The following is a 20,884-nucleotide window of genomic DNA, read 5'->3' on the forward strand; positions in this document are numbered from 1 at the left end:
CCTCATAACACTGTTGAGCAGTTACACCAATCCTGGGATCACCTACCTCTGAATCCCTCAAGTGAGATAACAACACCCTACTAGATAAACCTCTGTTTGTTTATAGTCAGTGGTAGCTGTGAGGCGGGGGTAGCAGGATGCAGGAAACCCTGCACAGGAAAGAAGGAAAGGTGTGGGGAACGAGGCTGTTATAAACTCTGGGGGTACCCAAAGCCCAGCTGATTCTATCATCCCTTTCCTCCTTTAAGGGGTGCTGGCCAGCCTACTTCCCTCAAGTATCCCCAGGTATGCGTCCCACTCCTCTCCTTTCTGGGTCACCACTGCCTAGAACACACCCCCCCTCAACTTTCCCTCTCTTCTCCAAACACTTATCTGGGACAGGGCCTTTTGTAGAATTTTTTTACTATATATTTACTATTATAAACACTGAATAAATATGGAAAAGGTAAAAGAGATGGTTAAAAAAAAATCCCAAAGTTTCAAAAGTTCTGCAATAGAATTTGGTCCTTGATAATCATAAGAACAGGTAGGTGCACCCTCAATTTTGTTCTAACTCCCCAGTTAGGGTGCAAGTTCCCCCTCACAACTTACATAGGAGACAGGATCACTCTGAATCCTCAAGAATCTTGAAAGTGATCCCACAATGCACATAGTAGACTGGTACCTATTTAATCCACCATATCCAGGGAGATGAGTCCAGAAGGAAATAGCACACTGGGGTCAACCTTCTGCCTCTGATCCCAGCCTCACCATCTTCATTTTATGCATCATTCCTCTTCTCCTCCACCACCCCCCTCCACTGCATTTGAGAAAGGGAGTGGTAGAGGGCAGAAGATACCAGATTATCTCTGAACTGCACCATCACAGCAATGGCATGGATAAAGTACCCTGGACAAGGCCTAGAATATCATGAACAATCAGTCTCCACAGTCATTACTATCGAACTATATGAAAGTAGAATAACTTAAAAACAATTTTTTCTCAGTAGAGTATGTAAGTTATTCAAAAAAGCCAATTTACTTTTTTTTTTCAAAGATTTTACTTATTTTAGAGAGAGATAGAGAGTGAGTGCAAGGACACAATCCAGGGGGAGAGGCAGAGGGACAGGAAGAAGCACACCGCCCTGCTGAGCAGGGAGCCTGATGCAGGGACTCGATCCCAGGATCCTGGGACCATGACCTGAGCTGAAGGCAGACGCTTAACCAACTGAGCCACCTAGGTGCCCACCAACCTACTTTTTCTTAGGGTACTGACTTAAACTAAAGCCTCAAAACCAGACACTACCTTGCTTTCAGTTCAGCAACTAAACACCAGTGTCATAAATCATGTAACATTCAAATCCCAGAATCCAGCAAATTTAAGTTAGCAATAAATAAAATCAGGCTCCCTAGCTCTGAGGACTTGAGCCCCAGATATCTCTCCTGCAGACACAATATTTACTAATTAACTGGCTTTCTACTACACTACTTGAAGTCTCACATTTTCTGAATCTCACTATTCAATACTTTATCAGAATAAAATGAGGTTATAATATGAATATTTTCTTTCTTAATATCTCTTCCAGATATATAAATACTAACTCCCCAGTTAGAGTACAAGCTCCAAAGGACATGACTTCATATGACTCTGTTTCTCTACATGGTATTTTGTACTCATGTCCTACCACCAGCTCCCAGGAAATAGAAACAAAGTAGAGGTAAAAGAGAAAAGGAGAATATAAAATCTCTGTGCTCCCAAAGTTCATATTGTATTTGTCACATCGGACACTCAAGACTACAATGCAGGAACTGATTGTCTACATTTCCTTTCTTTCACATGCTCTAAGAATAGAGAAATTCTGTGATCTAAAGCATATTAAAATATAACATAGGGACTCACCATTAAAATGATTGCTGATTGTTTTAAAAAAGACTGCCCATGATTAAAGATTTTTCTGGAAGGGTGCTACCTGATTTAAGAATAAGGAAATCTAATTCTAGAAAAGGATTAAAATATAAAATGGAATGAAGCTATACCACAGCACTTGTATGCAAGACAATTTAATAACTGAAATCCACTCCAGATCAAAGGGAAATCGATTTCAAAATTCTACCTTTTTAAACTTGTTCAAATGTTTAAGGATTCAAATGTCAGAATGCTTTAAAATTATATTGTGAAGTAAGGCTCCTAAAGTTCACGAGAGAACATTTCCAGCTCTGCAATGTAATTTTTCAACTTTCTGGCATATCACGTTAATAGATTATCATTTAAAATAAAATTAATGCAAAATAAGAGGTATTATTTTGGAGCCACTATTACCTTTCCTTCCAAGAAGATAACATTATTTATTGTGCCATAGATAAGTCTCTTACACTGCACACGTGGTCATAAATACACTACTTCTGATGGTGTAGGCTAGATATGACTGTCCCCAAGACAATGATTCTTCTTTACTCAAGCAGTACAGTAAATAACTTTTCTTCCCTTCGAGAAATCACAGTGCTTGAGGCTGCTGCAACACAAAAGCAAAATATCTTCACAAATGTCTCCAAACAGTCAAGCTGAAAATCTAAGCCAAAGTTTCATTTAACAGCCTGTCAGTTTTTTGATGTGAAGCTAATGAATGCAGTGGCAAACAAATCCATCAAACCTAACATCAAAACAGCTGCACTTCATCCTACCAAACGGAAAAATGAAATACAACCTGCAGGCCAGCTCTTTGATCCAATCTCGCCAGGAAGCAGACCTGTGAGTGCCACCACAGCTGCTGCACAGAAGTACTCACGGACTCCATTTCACCGTGGAAGGAGAGAACGCTCCAGAAATGGAAAACGTTCATCTCAAATACGCACCAATATCTTATTTCAACTGCTAAAGTGTTACATAGTTTTAAATTTCAACCAGAAAAAAATACAGCCTTTCATTCTAAATTACTCTGATGTTCAAAACTATAAAGATGCCTAAAATAAATAACTAGATAGTATGTGCTTCTTATGCTACAGTTTTGAAAATGGAGGTTTATTAAAAGCCTTTCTGCTCTTTATGAAAGCTCCCTGAAGACAAAGAAAACACATAGCACAATTCCTGTTGCAAAGGAGGAACTCACCGAGCACTCTGAAGCTGAACTCTGCCTAACTCAGTAGGCAAATGGGCAGGTAGCTATCCAGAACATTCCTCTCAATTTTCCTTCAGTGAAAACCTTAACTCTCATCAATGAAATGGGGAGAAATTACATAACCCCCTTCTTAGGTAGGTGAGTTCTCTTAAAGGCAAGGCCCTTCTGTTATGGAGTATCATACAGGATTTTTCTGAATAAAAATCACCAATATCTCCAATATTACCAGTGACCCTGGGGTTATCTTTTCAAAACCTAATGTTTTGATGGTTTTTTTTTTTTCAATTAAAAAATAGGCTTTTGTAAAGCTCTTCTCTAAGTCACTGAATTAGAAATATTGGTTTGTAATATATGAAATGTAACCAGTAGAGACCCCACATGCTGTACCACATTAATTCTGTCCCACAAAGGGACACTGTATTAGAAGCTTTTACATACTCATATCAACCCCATTGTGAAAAGTAAAGGAGATCTCACTCCCCCTACTGCTTCAACTATGAAAAAGCATTCCATTATTTTTTAAATTATCTGCCCTCCCCCCAAAAGCACAATTCAACATCCCTTGTGAATAATTACTATTTCTTTTTTTTGTAATTAAAGGTTTAAAATATATTTTTTCAAGTACGTAAGTATTTGTAGGTGCTCTAATCCCAAATAACCATAAAAACATAAAGGAATAAAACTTTGGGTACTTGAAGGGAAGATATTTATAGACAGGACTTACAGGACCCCTCAGATGCTACTATATGTGAATATAAAACTAGCCCTGAGTACAAAAACTATTTCTTAATAGCTATCATTTAAAATAAACTGGATAAAGCAAAGAATTAAGAAGGCAAAAATTTGTTAGTTTAAGAATTAACTTAGGCATCCTCAAAGCTAAAAGCCTTTCTTTTTTAAAGATTTTGTTTATTTATTTGTCAGAGAAAGAGAGACAGAGGGAGGGAGAGTACAAGCAGGGGGAGCAGCAGGCAGAGGGAGAAGCAGGATCTCTGCTGAGCAAGGAGCCCAGTGAGGGACTCCATCCCAGGACCTTGGGATCATGACCTGAGCCAAAGGCAGATGCTTAACCGACTAAGCCACCCAGGCATCCCAAAGCTAAAAGTCTTTTAAGTGCAGTTCATAATTAATCCATTATACATTTGTCCCCAGCAAAACACAAAAACTAACTGCCCAATTCACAAATTTTCCCAAAATAAAAAACCACACACAAATGCATTCACACATGTACACACATACACATGATACAGTATTCATATGGCTGTGTAAAGAAATAGCCTTGGAGATCAATAAAAATGTGTCAAATAAATGACAAAGACACCAAAATATGCACAAAAATGACATCACAGTACCCTACAATATAAGAGAACTTACTTACTGAGAATAGCCAAGAAAATATTGAGATATAATTTAAGAAAGCAGAAGTATGTGTTAGTGAAACATTTAAAACCGTATCCATTAAAAAATTTAGTTTCCAGTTCTTGTACAGAATAACTAAAATTAGTTACATCTACTCAAAGAAGATTCTTAATACATCACCATGTCAATTATTAATTGGAACTCTCTGTGGTAGACAGAACGCTGCCCCAACCTTCCCACCCCCAACAACAAAGATACCCATATCCTACTCCCTGCAATCTGTGAATATGTCATCTTATATGACAAAAGGGATTTTGTGGACTGCTTGCTCTGAAATGTAGACCACATGGAAGGACCCGAGCGAGAGACGCCTCTAGGAGCAAAGACCTGACTGACAGGCAGCAAGAAAATGGGAATTCAGTCCTACAACTGCAAAGAACTGAATTCAGCCAATAAGCTGACTGAGCAAGAAAACGGATTCTTCTCCAGTGTCTCCAGTAAGAAATGCAGCCCTGCAAACATCTTGATTTTTACTTGCTGAGACTAATATCGAACTTATTACCTATGGAATCATGAGATGGTAAGTGGGTATTGTTTTAAACCACTACTTTTATGGTAATTTGCTCCAACAGCAATAGAAACAAATACATTCTCAGGGGAGCACATCACCAAAAGTAAGGAAAGGGTGGAGACAACACCTAAAAACATCTCAAATGCATGCAATTAAGACAATTTTTAACTAGCCCAAACTGCACCATAGTCATTGAACAATTTTGTACCTAGCAAAATACCAGAACCAAGACAGTCACATTCCTTAACTAAATTGAATGATATAAATCAACACAGCATGAGTGGATACCCACATACCTACGGGTTTCCCCTCATAACAAATCTATGGGGTGGAGAGGTACTTCTAATTTATACAGGAAGAAACAAACAAAATAAATAAATGACTTTGCTAATGACATATGGCTACCTAGAAGAAAAGCTGGACCTTGCATCCCTGCCTCCTCCACCACAGTGTGCCACTTCTTAACAGTTCCACAAACCTAGGCTCTGTCAGCTGCGATTTCAGAGAGGACCACTACCCACCTCCCTTCCTTGGCCATACCCCAGTCCCAATCTACATGCACAAAGAAATGTGGAAACCCACCCAGAAGATTTTAGCTTTGTGGAGAAGCTATTCTCCCCATGGTACCAATATCATGAACCAGATTTGAAACTCATAGTAAACAAGCACGAGCTAATTTTTCTGGTAACTGAACAGCTGTGATAACTGACTTATTATGTCAATGATTAAAGATGCAAACCATAAAATAACATACCTTGCTATAACTACGGGTCTATGCCTCTATTTCAATGTTGATAAAAGCATTACCTTTCTGTGAAAGCACTGCAAATGGCTGGCCAAGACACATACACTGAGTTTTCTATTTTTTTTATTAGGTTTATTATAATATAAAGGATGTGTAATGGGAAGAAGTAGTTCAGTTCTGTTCCTTTCTAAATTACCCCTCATAAATAGAAATTACTCAGTACAGAAAAAGTCTAATAGCAGGAGCTCCCCTTTTTTTCACAAGTTCACACAAATGTTTCCTAGGCTGCCAAAGGGCTATACTTTTATTTTAATAAATTATGTAATTTTCTAAATACACATCTAAATTAAACCTAGTGTACTCTTCCCTGAATATATTTCTATCCAAGTTCACCCAATGATTCTACACGCAAGTTTTATCAATGTAGAATGAATAATACTCACTTACACCATGCGGTGGCCAAGACACAGCCACATTAAGTTGTATGTGTCATTTTCTACTAAATCCGTGCCAATTTTACATACTCTGTAAAATACACAGTTTCATTTAGAAGCTGCCCTCTGCCAGCCTGTACTTCTGCCTTCAAAGCCACAGGAAAGAAAGCAACTTAATGGAAGATACCACCTCTTTGAAGATGTCTTCTATTTAACACCACAGGGGGAGATTAATTAAATTTAATAGAAGTGTGGCTTGTGAATGAAAATACATAGTATGTGAACTAAATTAAATATACTGAGCAGGAGATGCAAAATTTTATACCAAATTTAACATAAGGATATATTTCTTGTTAAAGTATGTTCTACATTACTTTCAAGAAATTCATTTTTGCACTAAAGACAGTTTTAATCATTTCTTCTTACCATCCTCCCTCAACCTCTTATACAGTTTTAACAGACACTTTCATCCGTAAGTAGCTGTTTTCTAAGCCATGGACTAAACTCAGTACGGAGAGAGCCAAGTCTACCTAACATGGAGCCACAGGGAGCCACTAGAAAATCTCACAAAAAAACAATTGGTGGCTTTAAGAAAGAAAGCAAACATCGGTTGCATAAAATTACCTCTGCTCCACATTAGTCTCAAAACAGAAAACTGTAGCTACGAATGATAATATAGGCCATGTAAAATAAATATATCTAGTCTGAAATAAATCATCGTGCTGAGAAGCACACAACATCAATGAGGAAAAAAAGTGTTGCATGTGATCTTAGGTTTCCTGCTACAGTAACCAGAATACACATTTAATTTATGCTTTATTTTTGAGGCATAACTTACCAATTTAGCAACTTTCCCATAGTCAATCCATCTGACTGTAGCAAAATTTGTAGATTCTGCACAGTTGAAACCATGATTAAAACCAGCATGGTAGCCGTATGGAAAAGTGATCATAAATTCTCCAGCCTCCTGAGTGATCTGTAGGGTAGAAAACATAAAATAGTTTCCAATTATAAGACTTTCCAAATTGCAAATACAATTAAAATATATTTCCTATTAAAAAAGAAAAAGAAAAAGAAAAAAAATGCCATGATATCAGAGCTATCAAATATAAAAGAAGGAGCCCCAGATCTTTACCCAACCCATTAACAGTTTTTCACGAAACATTAAAGACTTTTCTAAACAGGGTGTGACCTTCTGGCAATGTTGTTCAATTATTCAATCCATAATCAAAGATATTATATTTTATTTGAAGATGTCTTTAAGTTATCCAAGTAAATTTGTTCATGTTAGCAATCAATCTGCATATTTTGATACTTTAAAAATTCATGTTACTAGAGTTATCTAACAGGACCTATTCTGACTGAAGTGTCTTCAAAGTTAGAGCTTTGTCTTCAAAGTTAGAGCTCCAATAATGCATGCTCAACAGGCTTTACTATGAATTCTGTTGCTAAAGAGTTGGTGGTATTCACCAAATTATTCTTTTATAATACTCAGAAAAATTCAATTAACTATATTCCATTTAATAGTAAAATTTCTGTCAAAGAAGTATTCAAATATGTATGTGTGAGTGCATCTTTAAATATAATTAAAGTAACTTGGGTAAACCAGTCAGAGCTTAAAAGCAAACATGAAAAATATATTTATTCCATTCCTATTCTTTAGGTTAAAGACATCTGGCTTTTTGTAATCACCAAAACACACAAAATACACCATGAGCTATTGAAAAATAGTAAAGCAAAATTTTTCTGTGCTTTTTTAAAATTTACCTATGCTATGATGGATTATCAAATTTATTACCTATGGTTAATTTTGTCACCGTGGTTCAATTCAGTCCTAAAATGTTGAGAAATGAATCTGTGAGTATGTATGTGTATGCAGACATACAGGGGACATACTATATAAATACAGACACACACAAGGCAATTCAGTTGCCATTTGGGTATACTAAAATGTTGTATGCGAAAGTAGTTTCTTTCACAACAAATCTGAAATTTATCTCATCACCCTGCCCCCGACAGCCGAGCAGGTGTTCTACTACAATGAGCATCAACTCCACTACATCCTGAAAGGCAAAGAATGACTCATCAGTGTTCAACATGGCTCCAGTTCCATCATTCTGAGCCACATGAGAACATAGCCTAGTTCTCTCCTTTCCTGGTCTCACCGAATTTCATTCATTATAATTGTGCTTGGAACCTAGGCACTTCCCTGTACTCTGTGATAAAACAAAACTCACCCTGGTCAGCTGTTTCTAACCCTACAGAGATGGGTGAAGAGGGTAGGGCTGCTGCCACTGGGATAAGGAAGCCACCTTCACTGCTCCACTGAATCCCACCCCACAATCCTTTTCTACTCTATCTAGAAAATCCTGCTCTTGCCATGTTGAAAAAGATTACCTGTTCCCATTGAAAGGGACTCTAAATTTTATGCTTCTGTATAATTTCCAGAAACAGTCAATCCCAGTTAGCCAAAATATTTTTTGGCTGATTTTACTGCCTCTGCGTAAATACGTAGATAAGAAAGCACAGTGACAGAAAAGAACAAGTCCCTTTTATTATAAGACTAAACGATCATCAAAATTCCATATCATAAAAGAAGCTGGAAAGGAAAGTACACATAATCTAAAAGCAGATATTATCAGTTTATTAAACATATGTGTGTGTGTGTATGTATATATGTATATGATTATGTGCAAATACATTGAAAGAAGAAGGAAAATAATGTTACTCCAACTGTGAAATGACTGGCTAAAAAGAGAATCAAACTGAGGAGAAAGAATATGTTCTACATAACATATACTATGCGAAGCCCTCGTATAGATCATCTCTTTTCATCCTCATAATAGCCCTATTAGTAGGTACTATCATTATCATCGTTCTCTAGCTAAAGTAACTGAAGCTCAGAAAAATTAGGTAATTTCCCCAAGTGACAAAATCAGGAATGAATGTGGGAAGTTTAATTCAGAAGCATACACTACTCTGTCCCATATTACATTATCATCATCAGAGAATAAGTTCCTTGAGGAGCACAGAGTCATCACACACCCTTCATCAGTGCAGAAGGGGAAGTGGCAGTATTACACATAAAAAATTACCAATCACATGGTGAGGCACTGGTGTCTGCAGAAGCCATGAAATGCCCCATCCTCAAGAGACCAAAGGAGAGCCTCCTGGTGTATCTGGTGATTTACCAAGTAGTACTGAAAAGCCCCAGCCCAGAAAGGGGTACAGGGCACCTGCCTCCTTCTCCCCAAAGCTTGGAAAGGAGCTACAAGCTCCAAAGACCTCCAATCCTGGGGAAATGAACCAATCCCATGATCTGCCATTTCACATGATTCCCTTTCCAAAGACCAGCTTGATCAATATCTATCGCCTGCACTAAAATCATAAAGGATTTTCTGTCCTTGGGAGACTCTAGTCCACTCATTCTCCTCTCCCTTCTAAAATTACAATTAAATAAAAGTGTCTAATTAAGCTAATGCCAAGCACCTAAAAGAAACACTCACTGATGATGTATCTGAGACTGAAAAGCCCAGTGCCTAGAGGTATATGCAAGTAAGACAGAGCCCCACAGTGGCACTGGCCCAACTGGGCGACACAGCCCCGGCCCTCTCTACCTGTGACAGTGCTGAAGTCTATCTCCAGCTTCTCTCCACACACATGCACATCTCCCACAGTATACATCTCAAAGGCACACTTTTTGTGTGGCTAAGACTATGTGAGTAAAACAGTGGTGAGAGCATCCCTGAAGACAAATGTGTCTCATCTCATGCATGAATACAGCACAGACAGTTTGTGAGTGAGCAGGGACCACCTCAAGTTGGAGAATGACTCTTGGTCCTTGCAAAAATTCTACTTTGAACAAAGCCGTGGTGGGGGGTGGGGTGGGATGCACTTGAAGTGGCCCGAGATGAAGAAAAGGTAAAGATTTAGTCACAACTGAAAAACTTCTGAGGTGAAAAACAGCAAACATGGGAAGAAAAGCCAAATTAAAAATGAAGAAAAAAAAGATGAAGAAGAGAATAGAGCTATTTATGTTTCTACAAGTAGCTAATTACTAAATCCTCCTCTAACTGAGAGGGAGCTTTTGTTTGCTTGGTCAAAAGCTTTTTGTCACTTTAGCTTCTTCACATAAAAGTTCTCATGCTCAAAAAAAAGAAGTTCTCATGCTCCATAATAATTCTGACCCAGTAACTACCTGTGGGCACAAAGAAAGAGGAACTTAGTATGGACTAAGTCTTACAGAACTTAATCTTCAGAAATATTCCAAAGAAGTAATATCTAATTATTAAATCATCAGGCAATTTTATCCATAATGAACTCTCAATTGTATTATGTCTGAATATGTTTAGAAGCAACACACTGGTATCATAATCATAGACTCTAACAAACCAAACTAATAATAATTGTTCTGAGTTCTTTTTTTTTTTAAGATTTATATTCATTTGAGAGAAAGACAGAGACAGAGAGAGAGAGAGCGCACAAGTGGGGAGAGGGGCAGAGGGACAAGCAGACTCCACACTGAGTGCACAGCCCACCAAGGGGCTTGATCCTAGGACTCTGAGATCATGACCTGAGCCATAGTTAGAGGCTTAAGTGACTGAGTCACCCAGGTGCCCCCGTTGTGAATTCTTTTTAAAAAATAGATCACATATCCATAAATTATGTTGTTCATATAAAAGACTTTTCTTCTTTTATTTTTTATTTTTTTTATTATAATCATATTTTTTATCATATTATGTTAGTTACCATACAGTACATCCCTGGTTTTTTATGTAGTTAGATAATTCATTAGTTGCGTAAAACACCCAGTGCACCATGCAATACGTGCCCTCCTTAATACCCATCACCAACCTATCCCATTCTCCCACCCCTCCCCTCTAAAGCCCTGAGTTTGTTTCTCAGAGTCCATAGTATCTCATGCTTCATTCCCCTTTCTGTTTACCCCTCCTTTCTTTATCCCTTTCTTCCCCTACTGATCATCCTGTTCTTATGTTCCATAGATGAGAGAAATCATATGATAATTGTCTTTCTCTGCTTGACTCATTTCACTTAGCATTATCTCCTCCAGTGCCGTCATGTTGCAGCAAATGTTGACAACTCGTTCTTTCTGATAGCTGAGTAATATTCCATTGTATATATGGACCACAACTTCTTAATCCAGTCATCTGTTGAAGGGCATCTTGGCTCCTTCCACGATTTAGCTATTGTGGACAATGCTGCTATGAACATTGGGGTGCATATGGCCCTTCTCTTCATTACGTCTGTATCTTTGGGGTAAATACCCAGTAGTGCAATTGCTGGATCATAGGGTGGCTCAATTTTTAACTTTTTAAGGGACCTTCACACTTTTCCAGAGTGGCTGTACCAACTTGCATTCCCACCAACAATGTAGGAGGGATCCCCTTTCTCCACATCCTCTCCAACAATTGTTGTTTCTTGCCTTGTCAATTTTTGCCATTCTCACTGGCGTAAGGTGGTATCTTAGTGTGGTTCTGATTTGAATTTCCCTGATGGCTAATGATTTTGAACATTTTTTCATGTGTCTGTTAGCCATTTGTATGTCTTCATTGGAAAAGTGTCTGTTCATATCTTCTGCCCATTTTATGAATTCTTTATTTGTTTCTTGTGTATTGAGTTTGAGAAGTTCCTTGTAGATCTTGGATACCAGTCTTTTATCTGTACTGTCATTGCAAATATATTCTCCCATTCCGTGGGCTGCCTCTTAGTTTGACAGTTTCCTTGGCTGTGCAGAAGCTTTTTATCTTGATGAAGACCCATTTTATCTTTTTATCGATCAATAAAATGAAGTTCATTTTATCTTTTGTTTCTCTTGCCTTTGGAGATATGTCATGAAAAAAGTTGCTGTGGCCGATGTCAAACAGGTTGCTGCCTATGCTCTCCTCTAGGATTTTGATGGATTCCCGTCTCACATCGAGGTCTTCATCCATTTGGAGTTTATTTTTGTGTATGGTGTGAGAGAGTGGTCAAGTTTCATTCTTTTGCATGTAGCTGTCCAATTTTCCCAGCATCATTTATTGAAGAGACTGTCTTTTTTCCACTGGATGTTTTTTCCTGCTTTATCAAACATTAATTGCCCAAAGAGCCGAGGGTCCATTTCTGGGTTCTCTGTTCTGTTCCACTGGTCTATGTGTCTCTTTTTGTGCCAGTACCATGCGGTCTTTGTGATCACAGCTTTGTAGTACAACTTGAAATCTGGCATTCTGATGTCCCCAGCTTTGTTTTTCCTTTTCAACAATTCCTTGGCAATTCGTGGCCTTTTCTGGTTCCACACTAATTTAAGGGCTGTTTGTTCCAGTTCTTTGAAAAATGTCATTGGTATTTTGACTGGGATGGCACTGAAAGAGTAGATTGCTCCGGGTAGCACGGACATTTTAACTATGTTTATTCTTCCAACCCATGAGCATGGAATATTTTTCCATTTTTTGTGTCTTCTTCAATGTTGTACAAGAGTGATCTGTAGTTTCTAGAATATAGATCTTTTATGTCTCTGGTTAAGTCAATTCCGAGATAACGTATGATTTTTGGGGCTATTGTAAATGGGATGGATTCCCTAATGTCTCTTTCTTCAGTCTCATTGTTCGTGTATAGAAATGCAACTGATTTCTGAGCATTGATTTTGTATCCCGCCACATTACTGAATTGCTCTATACCTTCTAGTAGTTTGGGGGTGGATTCTTTTGGGTTTTCCATATAGAGTATCATGTCATCTGCGAAGAGAAACAGTTTGACTTCTTCTTTGCCGATTTGGATACCTTTGATCCCTTTTTGTTGTCTGATTGCTGTTGCAAGGACTTCTAGTACTACGTTGAATAATAATGGCGAGAGTGGGCATCCTTGTCGTGTTCCTGATCTTAAGGGAAAGGCTTCCAGCTTTTCCCCATTGAGAATGATATTTGCTGTAGGCTTTTCATAGATGGTTTTTATGAGATTGAGGAATGTACCCTCTATCCCTACACTCTGAAGGGTTTTAATCTGGAAAGGATGCTGGATTGTGTCAAATGCTTTTTCTGCATCTATTGAGAGGGTCATATGATTTTTGGCTTTTTTCTTGTTGATATAATCTATCACACTGATCGATTTGCGAATGTTGAACCACCCTTGTATCCCAGGGATGAATCCCACTTGGTCATGATGGATAATCCTTTTAATGCACTATTGGATTCTATTAGCTAGGATATTGTTGAGAATTTTGGCGTCCATATTCATCAGGGAAATTGGTCTGTAATTCTCCTTTTTGATGGGGTCTTTGCCTGGTTTGGGGATCAAGGTAATATTGGCCTCATAGAATGAGTTTGGTAGTTTTCCTTCTGTTTCTATTTTTTGAAATAGCTTTAGGAGAATAGGTATTATTTCTTCTTTGAATGCTTGGTAGAATTCCCCGGGGAATCCATCAGGTCCTGGCATTTTGTTTTTTGAAGGTTTTTAATCACTGTTTCAATCTCTTCATAATTAATTGGTCTGTTTAAAAAATCAATTTCTTCCTGTTTCAGTCTTGGTAGTGTATAGGTTTCCAGGAAGGCCTCCATCTCTTCCAGATTGCTTAATTTATTGGCATAACGCTGTTGATAAAGGCTTCTAATAATCCTTCCTATTTCATTGGTATTGGTTGTGATCTCTCCCTTTTCATTCATAGTTTTATTAATTTGGGTCCTTTCTCTATTCTTTGGGATAAGTCTTGCCAGTGGTTTCTCTGTTTTATTTATTCTTTCAAAGAACCAGCTTCTAGTTCTCTTGATCTGCTCTACTGTACTCCTGGTTCCTAATTCATTGATCTGTGCTCTAATCTTGATCAACTGCTTTCTCCTGAGTGGATTAGGCCTGTTCTTCTGTTGCTGTTCCAGCTTCTTGAGGTGAGAATATAAAAACTGCATTTTAGATTTTTCTATTCTTTTGAGTGAGGCTTGGATGGCTATGTATTTTCCCCTTAGGACTGCCTTTGCAGTGTCCCAGAGGTTTTGGACCGTTGTGTTTTCATTCTCGTTGGTCTCCATAAATTGTTTAAATTGATTTTTGATTTCCTGGTTTATCGAATCATTCTTGAGTGAGATGGTTCTTAGTCTCCAAGTGTTTGAATTTCTCCAAATCTTTCCCTGTGGTTGAGTTCCAATTTCAAAGCATTGTAGTCTAAGAATATGCAGGGAATAATTTCAGTCTTTTGATATCGGTTGAGACCAGTTTTGTGACCCAGAGCATGGTCTATTCTTGAGAATGTTCCATGGGCATTAGAATAGAATGAGTATTCTTTGGTTCTGGGGTGTAGTGTTCTATATATATCTATGAGGTCCAACTCATCTAGTATGGCATTCAAAGCTCTTGTTGCTTTGTTGATTTTCTGCTTAGGTGATCTATCTATTGCTGATAGTGGAGTGTTGAGGTCCCCTCTTATTAATGTATTTTTATCTACATGTCTCTTTATTCTGGTTAAGAGTTGGCTTGTGTATCTTGCTGCTCCCCTGTTGGGGGCATATATATTTATAATTGTCATATCCACTTGTTGGATACAACCTTTAAGAATAATATAGTGTCCTTCTGTATCTCTAACTATAGTCTTTAGTTTAAAATCCAATCTGTCTGATATGAGAATTGCTACCCCAGCTTTCTTTTGAGGTCCATTGGCATGAAAGATGGTATTCCATCCCTTTACTTTCAGTCTGGATGTATCTTTAGGTTCAACATGAATCTCTTGTAGACAGCAAATGGATGGGTCATGTCTTTTTATCCAATCTGCAACCCTGTGGTGTTTTATGGGAGAATTTAAGCCATTAACATTAAGACTGAGTACTGAGAGATATTATTTTAATGATGCCATGTTGCCAGTAAAGTCTTTGTTTGTATTGGCTGTGACTTTCTGTTCTGTATCACTCTTGGGGCCTTTTTACTTTTATAGATCCCCCCGTAATATCTCCTGTAGGGCTGGTTTCGTGGTTACGAAATTGGTTAGTGACTGGCGATTTTGAAATGTCTTTATTTCTACATCAATTCTGAATGACAGCCTTGCTGGATAAAGGATCCTTGGCTGCATGTTTTTCTCTGAAAGAGCTTTAAATATGCTCCCCCAACCCTTTCTCTCATTCCAGGTCTGTGTAGACAGGTCTGACATAATTCTGATGCCTTTGCCTTGGTACGTGAGAAATTTCTTTGCCCTGGCTGCTTTCAATACTGTATCCTTGGATCTAATATTTGCGAATTGCACTATGACGTGACGTGGCATAGGTTTGTCGTGGTTGAGCTTGGGAGGGGTCCTCTCTGCCTCTTGGACATGAATGCTTGTTTCCCTCGCTAGATTAGGGAAGTTTTCAGCTACAATTTGTTCAAATATCTCTTCTAGACCTCTGTTTTTCTCCACCCCCTCAGGGATGCCAATGATTCTGACATTCGAATGTTTCATTGAGTCAGTAATCTCCCATAACCTACACTCTTGAGTTTGGATTTTTTTTGAGCCAAGTTTCTGTCTTAGCTTTCTCTTCTACTAACCCATCCTCCAATTCGCCGATTCGTTCTTCTGCTTCATTCACCCTGGCTGTCAGAGCATCTAGTTTTGACTGAATTTGATTCATAGTATTTTTAATTTCTGCCAAATTTGCTCTCATTTCCGCCCTTCGAGATTCTATATTCTCGTTAATGTTTTCGCTAATATTTTTTCCAAGTCTACACATCATCTTGACCATTGTTACTCTGAACTACATTTCTGATAATTTGGTTATATGCATATCCATTAGTTCTGTGGCATAGGCCACAGACTCATTGTCTTTTCTTTGCTGGGGGGGATTTCTCCTTCTTGTCAATCTGATGAGGAGAGGTTGTGGGGTTGTCCAGAGCCCAAATTATTGACCGGGACCCAGGCCGTGCACCCTTGTTTTATAGGGATCTTAGGGATGTGGGCTTCTTGATTTTTCAGCCTGCCTTCCCAGGGAGGGGCCTGCTGCGCTGATATTCAGGCAACCCTGTTTGGGTAGAGTCTCCATGTCCCCTGCGAGGGGGGGATGGGGATGGGCACACTGTGAGCCGGTATTTCCAGGCTTTTGCTCTCTGGCGGCTTTCCCTGGCGGTTTGCTGTGCCTCTTCTGAGAGTCAGAGCAGCAGTAGCTGAATCCCAGCCTCTGTCTCAGAACAGAGGGATCGCAGTCCGCTCTCCACTGGGCTCCTCTGGCCACTCTAACTCTGCTTCTGTTGGTGCTGCTAAACCCTACAGCGTTCCGGGATGTGCGCCCCACACCTGGCATCTCAGCCCTCACTTCCAGGGCCGGCGCATCTCTTTCCTTTGCATTTCTAACACCGCCAGCCGCCAGCCGCCCCCACGCACTCCGGAGCTCCGTTTCAGTGTGTTTTATGGGCACTCCGGAGCTCCGGTTTTCAGACCGGTCGCGCGCGCGTTCCCCAGCTAAGGGTCTCAGTCTGCTCTCTTGTGGGTGCCGGTCTGCGAGTCAGCCGCTCCCCCGTGCAGGTGGCTACCGCTTCCCGGCGCCCAAACACGGCGGCTCCCTCCCCCTTCCATTTATCTTCTGATATCTGTGCGCGGTTTCACGGCTCCCCGCTTTGTACCTCAGTACTCAGCGCTGGAGATGTTCATTTGTAGCGATCCAGATGTATCTTCCTGCCTCTCAGGCTGATTCCGTGGATGTTCAGGCTGGTCTGGTACCTATCCAGCTTGACTCAGGGGACCGGCTGACAAAGGGGACCCCTACTCCTCCGCCATCTTAACTCCAGGACCCATATAAAAGACTTTAATGTAGAAGTGCTACATCTTATTTTGTTGAATGTCCTGCATTTTACTTTCAGTATTGTTTTAAGTGAACTATAACCAGCATGAAATTATAGTAAATGTATCCTGAAATAAAAGTAATTTCAACTTAGTACTTAGATAAATAATTGTTATAAAACATGAATCTGAATTTTTCTCCCCCCATCCTAAAAACCCTATTTGAAGTCAAGGATATATCAGTTTGTGTTAAATTTGTCTTGCATATAAATACTACATGCACAAATGAATGTTAAAGAATAACACTAACCTTGTCAAAGGGAATACCATACTTCTTTAATACTGAGGGAGATATCAGTGTCATCTTGTGGCGAAGAAATGCATCACATCCTTGAGAACTGCTTGGGAAAAAACCTAAATAGAAAAAATAAATATAAGCAGTAATGTGCCAATTACGATAAAATTTCAGATACATTTTTTAAAGCTTATGTTCTACTATTCTCACAGAATGATAGTTTTATGCAAATACAGACCAACTCCATCATCAAAAAAAAACCCCGGTACTATAAATTAGAGTCAGAATTCTTAAGAGCTAAGTGACACATATTTATATCACTACAGGCTGACCTTCATTACAAAATGAGCTACCAAGAATTGTTTTTGTAACATATAAAATTACTAAACCTTACAAATATCAACTTACAAATTTTAATTCAATCTGCCTAATATCTGATAAATGGACAAAATAATAAAGATTGTTAGGAAAGGAAATACACATTAACAGAGAAATCTCTCATTTTAAAGAGACTCCTAGAAGTGATCATTCCAGATGCACTTGTCCTAATGCCGTCCGACAAAGAGAAGAAACAGCAGTTTCCCACCTTTCTGTGTTTCTTTCTAATCAATTTAATACAGTTAACCGCTACCGTAGCTGATGCTGCTGTAAACGCAGGCGTGCATACATCCCTTTGAATTAGAGTTTCTGTATTCTTTGGGTAAATTTCACTCATACATGGATTTTTAGAAACAAAACAAGAGAGCAAAGGGGGAAAAAAGAGAGAGAGAGGCAAACGAAGAAACAGACTCTTAGCTATGGAAAGCAAACTAATGGTTACCAAGGGGAGGTGGGTGAAATGGGTGATGGGGATTAAGGAGTACATTTGTTGTGATGAGCACTGGCGGAAGTGTTGGATCACTATACGGTACACCTGAAATTAACATTACACCGTGTGTTAACTAAATGGAACTTTTTTTAACTTAAAAAAAAATAAAAAAGGTTAGCTCCTACCAATTTCCTGAATGAAATTCCTGGACACCTCCTGTCAAATGCTTGGAAACCTGCCCCACCAGTCTGTGTGGGAGCAGTGTTTGGAGGAGTCCTTTAAATGAGGAAGCTTAACATGCAGCAACTCTTTTGCTCAACACTATGTCATGGACCAAAACATAGTCGTTTTTCTCTACCACTGACTTCACCCCTGCAGTTCTGTCTGAGGCAGACTCATTAATTCAGCCATGCAAGCTAAAGGAAAATGAACATGCATGAAGCCCTGCTCTTCACCTTTCTCACTCAGAGAGAAACACTACCATGCCAAAGCGAGTGGGAAAGAAAGAAGAGAAAGAGACTCATGGAAAAGACAGGAAAAAATCCTAGAAAGAGAACCCAGAAGGAAAACAGAACTCACCAGGAAAACAAGGTGATGAACATGAATAAAGCAGAAAGAGGCACAGATGCTGTTTAACGCCTCCACTTCCAAAATGAAGCGAAAGCCACTGGAAATGTTATCTAACTCTGTAGCTCACCACATGCAAATAGCTCAAGCACTCGACCAATCTGACAAAAGGATTACCTGCACTCATTAACTAACCATGAACCATTTTGACCTCATAGAAGTGTTTCACAAGAATATTTTTAAAGTAAATCAAAACCACAATGAGCTACCACCTTACACCAGTTAGAATGGCTAAAATTAACAAGATGGGAAAAACAAATGTTGGCAAGGATGTGGAGAAAGGGTAACCCTCTTGCACTGTTGGTGGGAATGCAAGCTGGTACAGCCACTCTGGAAAACAGTACGGAGGTTCCTCAAGAAGTTAAAAATAGAGCTACCCTATGACCCAGCAATGGTACTACTGGGTATTTACCCCAAAGATACAGATGTAGTGAAAAGAAGGGACACATGCATCCCAATGTTCATAGCAGCAATGTCCACAATAGTCAAACTGTGGAAGGAGCTGAGATGTCCTTCAACAGATGAATGGATAAAGAAGATGTGGTCCATATAGACAATGGAATGAATATTACTCAGCCATTAGAAAGGATAAAAACCCACCATTTGCATCAACATGGATGGAACTGGAGGGGATTACGCTAAGTGAAATAAGTCAATCAGAGAGACAGTTATTATATGGTTTCACTCATATCTGGAATATAAGAAATAACACAGAGGATCATAGGGGAAGGGAGGGAAAACTGAATGGGAAGAAATCAGAGAGGGAGACAAACCATGAGAGACTCCTGACTCTGGGAAACAAACTGAGAGTTGTGGAAAGGGAGGTGGGTGGGGGATGGGGTAACTGGGTGATGGGCATTAAGGAGGGCATGTGATGTGATGAGCAACAGGTATTATATGCAACTAATCACTGAACACTACATCAAAAACTAATGATGTACTATATGTTGGCTAATTGAATTTAAATTAAAAAAAATAATAATAAAGTAAATAAGAATTTATTGATGCCACCATGGAGTATGTGATCACCAGAAGGAAACATATCAACCAGCCAGGAAAGAGCCATTAAGGCACAAGGAACCACCTGCAAAAAAGTAGTATGTTCTGCTTAAGCATCTGCACATGAATTTTTTAAATAGCTGTAAATTTTAAAAGTACATGCCAAAGGAAACAATAGAGATACTATCATTCCAGGGGCACCTGGATGGCTCAATTGGTTAAGCATCTGACTCTAGATTTCACTCAGGTCAGGATCTCAGGGTTGTGAGAGTGGGTTCTGTGCTGGGTGTGGAGACTGCTTGAGATTCTCTCTCTCCCTCTCCCTCTGCCCCTCTGGCCCCCCCACACTGCCTCCACACTCACATGCCTCTCTCTCTCTCTCTCTCTAAGAAAGAAAGAGAGAAAGAAAGAAAGAAAGAAAGAAAGAAAGAAAGAAAGAAAGAAAGAAAGAAAGAAAGAAAGAAAGAAAGGGAGAGAGAGAGAGGAAGGGAGGAAGGAAGGAAAAGAACGAACAATCATTCCCTATAATACCAATAGGAATAAAAGGAATCATTCTGCCCTATATGGTCATTTGATGCAACCCTCTGTGTATGGTTAATATTTACTATACATAAATAGAAAATAAAACATTATACCAAATAAGCAACCTCATGAAAAAATGCAGATTTTAGTGAAGGGAGAGAAAATACCACACTAATGTAATGGCCATATCTACACAATAAGATGTCCTGAGTCTTACACCACAGAGAGTAAAGGGTCGTCCCCAAACACATAACCCATGGAAACATTTTAATATTACAATTCAAGTGGATTTATCAAACTCTTCAAATCTGTAACTTTGTGCATCCTAAATGAATTGAGTTTTAAATTAAAATCAATGAAGAAAGAGGAGTCTATTCAATTTTCTTTGATATGGATTTGTAACCAGGACCTGAATAATATGATGACTGGTCATAAGTTAATTTAAATTGGAAAACCACTGAAGGAAGGTAATTTGCAGTGTATTAAAAACTTTGGTTTAGAATTTATATTTACAACAGGCTATCAGAATTATATTTTACATTGCTGGAAAACACCTCATAAACTGCACAAATTATGTTCAAAACATGTGTCTCAAAATGAATTTTACCTCAAAATACCTGCACAAATACATGGTTCATATTCATCCTCACTACACAGTCTATGAAAAGTATTTTATTCAACATATAAGCAACCCAATATAACCAGAA

The 20,884-nt window shown here is 38.8% G+C and overlaps 1 protein-coding gene across 4 annotated transcripts in view; it reads right to left on the minus strand.

Moving 5' to 3' along the window:
- The window catches only part of KDM4C (lysine demethylase 4C), a 436,152-nt gene that overhangs the window by 287,405 nt on the left and 127,863 nt on the right, over nt 1-20,884 (minus strand). For all 4 annotated transcript variants that reach the window (XM_045780262.2, XM_087869653.1, XM_087869652.1 and 1 more), the window contains 2 exons: nt 17,237-17,340; nt 7,042-7,179 (listed from right to left, as the gene is read on the minus strand). In XM_045780262.2, the coding sequence (XP_045636218.1) occupies nt 7,042-7,179; nt 17,237-17,340 (242 nt within the window). The remainder of the gene's footprint in view (nt 1-7,041; nt 7,180-17,236; nt 17,341-20,884) is intronic.

This window comes from Ursus americanus, chromosome 18, assembly GCF_024610735.1.
Source record: "Ursus americanus isolate L20-20 chromosome 18, mUrsAme1.1.p, whole genome shotgun sequence".
Lineage (NCBI taxonomy): Eukaryota > Metazoa > Chordata > Mammalia > Carnivora > Ursidae > Ursus > Ursus americanus.